The sequence below is a fragment of the Macrobrachium nipponense genome, chromosome 6, assembly GCF_015104395.2.
Source record: "Macrobrachium nipponense isolate FS-2020 chromosome 6, ASM1510439v2, whole genome shotgun sequence".
Classification (NCBI taxonomy): Eukaryota; Metazoa; Arthropoda; class Malacostraca; order Decapoda; family Palaemonidae; genus Macrobrachium; species Macrobrachium nipponense.
The window spans coordinates 93,937,234-93,946,826 of NC_061108.1; the positions used below are offsets into that span (position 1 = coordinate 93,937,234).

Below are 9,593 nucleotides of genomic sequence, written 5' to 3' on the forward strand. Positions count from 1 at the left end.
GGCGAATTTGAGAGAGAGGAGAGAGACAAGAGAGAGAGAGAGAGAGACGAGAGAGAGAGAGTGAGAGAGAGAGAGAGAGAGAGATAGTTTTATTTCTTCACGCTGTGTCTTGTCCTTTGCAAAATAAAAATGGTTCAATTACCACGGAATCTATAGCTGCTGGATAGCTACTGTCCGCACGAAATATTTCCGTTTTTTAAGGGTTGTATTCATAGTTGATCTTGATAACATTGACGCTGCATATTTGAAAAGAACAACTAAAATAAACGTATCCAATGCAATAGTTAACAAAACACCAATTAAACACATGAATATTTAAAGAACAGTTGAAAACCAGAGAAATAAGAAGAATTAAGGAAAAAACCATGGCGCTCCGATGTGTTATTACAGCCTCTTTAATTCATGAGCATCAGCATCCACGAAACTGTCGGAGAGACTGTAGGACTGTTCGACAGTTCTATCACTTGGATAATGAAAGGTCTCTCGAACTGACGCTTAACGAGACAAGCAAGCCATTTTGATTTAAGAGGTTCAGGGTCCAAATGTGATAACGGAAGCTCTTCATTTGAAAAAAAAAAGAAAAAAAAAACCACACGCACAATGACAAGGAAGTCTTCCGATAACGATCTAAGATGCTGAATCTTCGTTAATCTTAACCTTCCTGTCACTGGATCGCCATAAAGCTTAGAAACTTCTGTACATTTTTCTCGAATCTTCAGTTAATGGCTGACAGACAAATAGTTCGGAACGCAGAAGCTTCGTCACCAGACCTGGAACCAAAGAGCCACCATACTGCTATTTGTTCAATAGTAATGTATATTTTTTTTTTACTGCAAACAAACGTACAGGTGGGATGAACAAAAATGAAAAAACCAAAAACATTTGACGCCAAAATCAACTGGATTGCTGCTTGGTTTGTAAAACTTACTACAAATAATTAATACCAATTTCTCATATTCTTATTTTATTGACCTTTTTTGTCTCCCAAATATCAAAATAAAACAGCCAAAAATTAATTACATAGTCTACAGAAGTGGCCTACGCCTTGACCTATGGTTAACACCCATCAAAAAGTTCACAAAAAATCATGTGTTTTTATGTAGTTTTTCAAGAAATCAGGAAAACAAGGTAAGAAAACGAACAAAACCATCTTATAAGATCACAATGTAAAGAGTTGAATGCAATTGACAAAAACGTGCCGAAAGCTATCTAAAGTTAGAGGGAGAGCCTTTCTACCTGTAAAGGACGAGTTAATGATAGCTTCTTGTTTATTGACATGAAATTCGACACCACTTACCGCACAGAGGTCAAATTCTAGAGTACTTAAAGAGGAGGCATAGAATCTAAGTCATCAGGGTCACTTTTGAATGGCCATGGTACACGACATCCAAGTAGTAACCACTGTTTTTATATGAAGGGCAGTTTCATATAAAGCAATTACTACATGGAAAGGGAGAGCTATAGCAAAAGTCGTACAACGGACGTACACATGTCTAGCATGAGTGGCAATGAGATAACACTTATTTCCAGTGGGAATGTGATGTAGGTCGGAGATACGAATCTCAAGGACAAAAGTAGAATGTCAGGCAGAACTAAGGCATCCTCACTGCAATATTCTTTTAAGGGAAAATTAACAGGACAATAAATTAGATAAAGTTGATTATACTTACGGCGTGCGACAGGTGATCTGTTTTTTGTTTGATTTAAATGGAAGGAAATTTACGGGAAGACAGCGCTTATGAACACATAAACAAGAATCAAATTAATTATGCCACTACAACTGAACCATTCGGTGTTGTTCGTAAAATCATACACGAAAAGCGTATCGAATGTCATGGTCTAGCGCCGTATGACTCCAACTGTAATTGATTATATACACACAGTGCCATGTTTTGAGGACGCTAAAATGTAACCTTTTTTTAAGTATGGAAAGTTCCACGTTGGCCGAGTGCATTTCGCGCTCGTCTACCACTCCGGTGGTCCGAAGTTCAATTTCCGGCTCGGCCAACGCGGAACCAGAGGAATTTATTTCTGGTGAGAGAAATTCATTTCTCGATACAATGCGGTTCGGATTCCACAATAAGCTGTAGGTCCCGTTACTAGGTAACTAATTGGTTCCTAGTCACGTAAAAATATATCTAATCCTTTGGGCCAGCCCTAGGAGAGCTGTTAATCAGCTCAGTGGTCTGGTAAAACTAAGCTATACTTAACTTTTAAGTATGGAAATGGAGGCAGGATTCACAGCTTAAATTCAGGGAAAATAATTGGTTACACATTTTACAAATAGATAGAAAATTTATACCCCATAGTATGAATTGCACTGACCAAACTCCACAATTTACTCCAAGTACATTTTTTACGGCTATTTATTTGGAATTTCGTTTATATCAACCTAAATCATCAGCCGATATTCTTGTATTGGCTATATAACAAGTAATCTTTCTGTTTATAGTTACAAAAGTTACCTAATCTTACTGCTTACAGAAACAAAAGCTGCACTTTATATTTTCATATTTGGAGATCATTCGTTGGTTTATTTGAGTCCTCGTTTCTCGTTTTTACAGTAATATACAATGAATGAACTTTTAACGAACGCCGAGCAACCGTAGGAATTAATATTTCACTGGTTTATGGCAAGAGAACAATTTACATTATGTGTTAAAAATACAGACAATAATATCAAAAAAACTTTTAAAAAAGAATTAAAACATTGTGAGAACCAAATATATATATATGCCATATATATATATATATATATATATATATATATATATATATATATATATATATATATATATATATATAAACAACTATCTTCTTATGGTGGAACCGATTCCCCATTAAGACTAAATTCTCTTAATTCTTCCCGCTTCAGGAAGTACAAAAGTGATGTATCTCCAAAAAGAAAATGTAGTTTTGAATTTCATAATATATCGGACATTTTATTTTGCCCTTTTTATAAAATAAAATGAAAAAGTTTGAGCAAAAAAATCTATATGAATTTTAAATGAAAATGAAGATGTTTAAAGGTTTTGGTAATCATTAAGTTTTACAGTCATGAGTATAAAAATATACATTTGTATGTACGTCTGCACCATTGTTATCATTGAATCAGGTACATTATATGATAGGGGAGAGAGTAAACAAGCAGGCCACAATAACTTACAAAATAAGCATTTTGAAATGGCTTTCTCTATACCTCCGCACTTTTTCTGTCCGCCCTTACATCTTAAACATTACTGAGGCTAAAGTGCTGCAATTTAGTACGTCGATCATCCAACCTCCAATCATCAAACATACCAAATTGCAACCCTCTAGCCTTAGTTGTTTTTATTTTATCTAAGGTTAAATTTGGCATGATCAGAGCGGAGCCAACAACACAGGTCACCACCGGGCCGTGGCTGAATTTCATGCAGCATTATACACTGTAAAGAACATCGATTGTGCCGAAGAAATATCGGCGCATTTTTTACTTGTTTTTTCTTTTCAAAAAAAGCACGCGTTAGTGTTAATTTATGAACATTTTATGCACATAATAGTGTAGAACAGTTCTGTTAACAGGCGCTGTTCATAAGAGGACGGAATGATGAAGACTGACATGGACAGAAGGTTATTAAGAATTCAAGGAAGAAAGACAAGGAGAAAAAGACAGAAAAAGAAGTCCAATGAAGACAACGAGGGAAGTTTCTGTGCACAGCTACCTATATTTTTCTCTTCATTCTCTTTAGGCATTTAAAAAAAAATTTTTTTACAGATATTAACCAAATATATATGCAAATAATAAGCTTAGGATTGTTCAGTGAATATTCTTATATCTTTAAAAAAAACTGAACTGCCTAAATATTTCTTATACTGTAGTTTGTTTTTCATTATGCCAAGTTACGTAAACGTTATACCTTTACGTAACATTAAATCATTCAACTTGTGCCACTCAGAATAGCGATAAAAAAAAGAAAAACAAAACATAACAAAAAAGCCTTTTTTTTACATTGTGATAAACAAAATATTAAAGTCGTTTCATAACGATTATTCTGCACCTGCAAACATGGTTAAAATAGCTATTAACAAATTTGCCAAAAATAACTTCTTGGAATATGTTGCCTACTGTATTTCATTCAGATCAAGGACGATTTCATTCATCATCAAGGTATAGCGAGAGCCATATATAGGCTTTCGGAGAAGCTGAAATGTGAAAACTTGAAGATATTCATAAAATGACGGAAATGAATGAGGCAGATGGAGCAGAATGAGTATCTGTACGTATTTTACATCGCAATATCAGACTCACTGCAGATCAATTGCAGCGTGATTTACAAAAGCCTCTTCTTCGGTATAGTACAGTTTCCAAAATATTAATAACTAAATGTGGGTGCAACTTTTGTTTCAAAGGCTATTACACAGCTTATGTGTGGATTGTCATAGAAATTAATTCAGCCTGAATTATCCAGAGCGTGTTTTATAGCACCGATTATTTTTACTGCAATTTTGCAGTTTCCATAACATTCAAAAACAATGCATATTCTACGAAATCATGATAAGCCTCCCCGTGACTTAGTGTGTTGATGTAAACAAAGCAGCCCATTGCAAGTCTCAACCAACCTCCATGATGTAATTCGCCAGATGAACCCGAGGTCACACTTGATTCTTACGTAAACTTCATATTTTTTCATGTATGGTACTCCTCTTTTTGTTATTTTCGACTTGAAGAACACTCACTGAAGAATGCGGAACAGCTTGTTTTGGCAAAAGAACGAATTATTTATCTTTATTGTGAAGTGTCTGCATTTCTAAGTATTTTTGTGTGTATGCATATATATTTACATGTATTTACTGGCAAATATATAAGCTAAAATTGATATTCAGCTTTTCATTTCTATGCACCATTCAAAATTAATTAAAGGTGTATGCTCTAATCTAATGAGTTTGGGAGTGTGTAAACGGCTTTCGATTGCTCAGCGTTACTATATTCAAATGTTTTTCGCTGATATTAATTTTCTTTCACGAGTGGAAAAAGATATTTCAATATTTTAAACTTCTCTTATCATGAATAAACCGAATATAAGTAACCGTAGAAATAGCCAACTGCTTTAGCTAATGTTGTGATAGCTATAGAAACAAATAGATCTACAATACGCGAAAGGTCAGCTATTTTCTACTGCAACGGGCATTTGCAAATAACCTGGTTATTTGTGTTCTTATGATCTGTTTCGCAATTTAAGACTATTAACAACAATTCACATGTTGCTGTATTCTCTTAAGCACCAACAACATATGGTAAGGAATATCGTTTACAAAGCAGCCTAATTTGCCTCTGTCCACAGTGACAATCTTATGGAATATTTGACAGCTAAATATGAAATTTTCGTGTGCGAATGACCTTAAAAAAATGACTGATTGATAAGAAAAACTAAAAGCAATTCTGTATCATTTAGGTACTCCAGTAGCGTTGACCCCATAATCACAAATCTTACATAAAAAAAATTGGTGTTTATAAGACTCCTGGTGAAGGATAAAATAAATGGGGAGTTTCTGTTAGTATTGATTTCAAAACCAAGTCAGCACCTCCAGTTCTTTTGGGTAGTGCTTGTCGATGCAACAGAAATATGCCGGAGGTTGCTTTCAGTGAAAAACAAATATTATTATGCGAGAGTTGCCTAGTCTTGTGGACTCCAGATCCCATAGCATGTAATTTGGAAACCTTTTGCACATGCTGTCAATACTCCACCATACTTTTTACCTGATTGCAGAGGCGGGGGCCATTGCTTTCCTATATGTTTCAGTTACATGACGTGCTTCTTCGGCATTTTGCATACATGCATTTATCAGATGCTTAATTTACGTATGACTACGTGGGTGATCAGGCATACGTACAGTGAGTCATTCTGAATGGATGGTGGTATACTGCATATACTTATTATGATTTTCTTTTTTATTTTTAATGAAAACCTCAATGAAGCAGAACCGCCTTAAACACAGAAATTTGCATCTGATATCCCAACTATCTCTAACAGTGGTTTGTAAAAAAAAAAAATAAAAAAAAGCGGATATTACGTTTAAGTAACTTTATTACAAATAACTGATTTTCAATAACACAGTTGCGTAAAAAAACAAAAAAACGGACACTACACTATATAACCAATGCTATAGAGCTTTCTTGACCTGTAATATTTCCTATTTAAGATTTCAATTTTTCACTTATATATTTTTCTATTTCGTGAAGCTGTTGCTGATTTTTTTCTGAACGATGTTCACTAATACGCGTATGACAGGTTCCTTTGTTGTTTTTGTTCTTCTGAGAGTGATTTTGATACAACCAAAATCACTGATACCTGGAATTTTTCGAAAGCGTAAGGAAAGCAATGAGTTTAGTGAACACCTACAGTCCTACACGATGGTTGATAATGGAATTCGGGTATTCCAGAGGGGTCGTGACTTTTGTAAGGTCATACAGTGTCTATCTGTTGGTATCTTTAAATACAAGTACTATACTGACTCATTCGCTCATATTATACACAATGATCCCTTGGTTACTGTGGTGTGAGTCAGGAGGAAGAAAAACATGGCGTCACTTAAATGCTACATGCTGCGCAGAAAACTTAAAAAAAAATTATATGAAGCGTTTATGGGCTTAACTTCAATGTACAACGAACACAAATACGTAGTATACATGTAGATTTTACACAAATTTGTATGTTTATTTCTGTAAGTTGAATTCATTGCTTTTAGGTCAGCCATCACAGAGAGGAGTCACCCATGCATGCAAGACATCTCCATGATTAGCCAATTTGGAAAGGGCATCAGTGTCTCCCCTTTCCTCATCCGACCATCTGGGCATTTATGGCTCTTCTGTTTACCAGTATCCCGTGCCAAATACACCGCCCACATCCATTAACTCCCTTTGTCACAAAAGATCAGACTAAATGTAACGTCACGAGGCAAAATGAGACCATCTTATGCTTTTAGGTGTAAAGTTACTCATTTCGCATTACTTGAGCTCGTCTGTTTTACGACTTCTCCTCTTTCAGGGCAAATAGTCCTCCTCCTCCTCCACCTGCTGGCATATGGCTGGCTTCCTGGTTGGTCCCTGACCACGGCAAATATCCGTTAGTTATTCTTTATTTCTTTATTCTTAGGCGATCGCTCGCAGGTTAGAAAAAGTATTGCTTTGGAGAGTACTGTGCTATAGTATAGAATATTGTAATTAACTATACTTAGTACATTCTATTAATCTGATATTATTCAAGGAAACAAGTTACAAACGAGGCTTTGGGACCAGGCTCCATTACAGTTATGTGGGCCTATCTTTTTTTAATTCTTTTTTTAGTCATGGACGAACCGGTTTCCTATAGTAGATTCAAATTAGCCGTGTATTTGATGTCTAGGCCAGTCCCTTACGACGCTCCTGATTGGCTGTTGATGTGACTCTACTATAATCTGTTAAGTGTGAACGTCATTTCTTAACTTAGGTGTGAGGCCAATTTTTTTAACATCGTAGCACTATGTCTGCAGCAATAAGCAAATGGCCTGACTCTCTGTCTCCGTCGTGTTTTGAAAATCTCCAAAGTAATTGCAGAGGAACATTAATTGAAATTTCTGGGAATGCGCTATAGGAAGTAGTACTTCATCCGTACACATGTTAAAACTTATGCAACAATTGTTTAAAGCTACAATTTATGTTCCTTTTGTAATAAAAAATCATTCTCTATATGAAAATAAAACGAAAAATTTTTTTTTTGGGCCCCCAACATATGTTTCTGTTAGTCTTGACATCCAATATATACATACAGATATATGGATAGACAGATAGATATACAGTTAGATGTAGATAGAAAAATGAAAAATAAAGCAGACTTCTAAAACAGTTCATGTTTATTCAATTTATTGCTCTCTCTCTCTCTCTCTCTCTCTCTCTCTCTCTCTCTCTCTCTATAAATATATATATATATATATATATATATATATATATATATATATATATACCTGCGCTCTATCCCTATATATATATATATATATATATATATATATATATATATATATATATATATATATATATAATATATATAGTATATATATATATATGCTATATATATATATATATATTGTTACGTATGGGCCCGGCCTTGAAAGAGGCTCCGATACGTAAACAGAAATAGTTGAGGGAAAACAAAGTGAATTGCTTGAACTTACCGTAAAAAAAGGATTGAAAGTGAACATTTACTCTAGAGGAAAGGTCGCCAGAAACTCAGCTAATTACTTTACAGTCTATTTTTTTACAAGAGGCTGCTTAACAGCCAAGGTTTTAAGTAAATGCAACTGGTCCCCACATGGACTACTAATATCTCTCAAGTGAATGATTGCTGGCGCCAAAATGAAATTCACGTAATAAAGCAGGTTTCGAAATCTTGCGGTAATGCGCACCACTTGGGCGGGAGCGGGAGAGACTTACACGTTTGACTTATGGGAATTCTGGAAAAGGATTCCCAGATTAGACAAGATAAAAGAAAATGGACGTCTTGCACAAGTTACGATTATTCAGTTCTCTAACACTGGGGCAAAGAAACTCTAATGTTTCACTGAGGTATGCACTGAAGACTTAGTCTTTAACAAGTCACAAGGGGGAGCGCACGTGGCCAATGAGGACAAAGGGCTTTTGATGTAGGAGGGATAAAAGTGAGACTTTTGAAAATGAAATTAGCAAGAGTCCGTATGGTAGTAAAAGGTGCTGGTTTGGAGTTTACACTTTAGACGTACCTGGATGCCATGTTCAGCGTGGACCTTTGTGGAAAATGTGGCGTCCGGCTTGGTCTCAGAGTTGGCCGTCTGGGTCTCCTTGGCGCGCCAGTACGCCGTTAGGCTTAAGTGTGGGAGGCTGGCTGGCTGGACATCCGTCCGAGGTCACGACTGCCGTCAACTGGGAGAGATACTGGTTCTCTCGGAATCACGGGGCTTCCATATACCGCCCCGGGCACTGCCTGAAAGTGATAAACAACCAGCCAGCAAATTGGGAAGGAAAATAGGTCTTATTGTAGAGGTCCCTAAAATCCATCTCGAGGCCTAGCTACTCTTGTGACTTGCCTATCTTACCATAAGCTTCCGTCAGACCGGAAATTCTCCCTACGACGTGCTCTCTCCCAAAATCAGTTGCTTTAGGAGAAGGCATGGCTGCTACTTTATAACTACAATTTTAATTAAAAACTGCTGGGAAGAGCGAGGCGTTCAATAAACGTAGAAATATATATATATATATATATATATATATATATATATATATATATATATATATATATATATATATAGGGATAGAGCGCAGGTATATATATAATATATATATATATATATATATATCTATATATATATATATATTATATATATATATATATATTTATAGTAAAAGGAGAGAGAGAGAGAGAGTATATATCCATATATATATATATATATATATATATATATATATATATATATATATATATATTATATATATATATATGTAATTATTATATATATATAATATATACTATATATATAGTATATATATATGACCTATATTATATATATAGATATACCTATATATATGTATATATATACATATAATA

The 9,593-nt window shown here is 35.0% G+C and overlaps 1 protein-coding gene across 1 annotated transcript in view; it reads right to left on the bottom strand.

Annotated features, from left to right (window-relative positions):
• LOC135216585 (exocyst complex component 5-like) overlaps window positions 1–8,762 on the bottom strand; it is a 193,526-nt gene extending 184,764 nt beyond the window's left edge. Inside the window, exon 1 of the mRNA XM_064251964.1 lies at window positions 8,752–8,762. Coding sequence (XP_064108034.1) covers window positions 8,752–8,762 — 11 coding nt within the window. The remainder of the gene's footprint in view (window positions 1–8,751) is intronic.
• Between the last annotated feature and the right edge of the window lie 831 nt (window positions 8,763–9,593).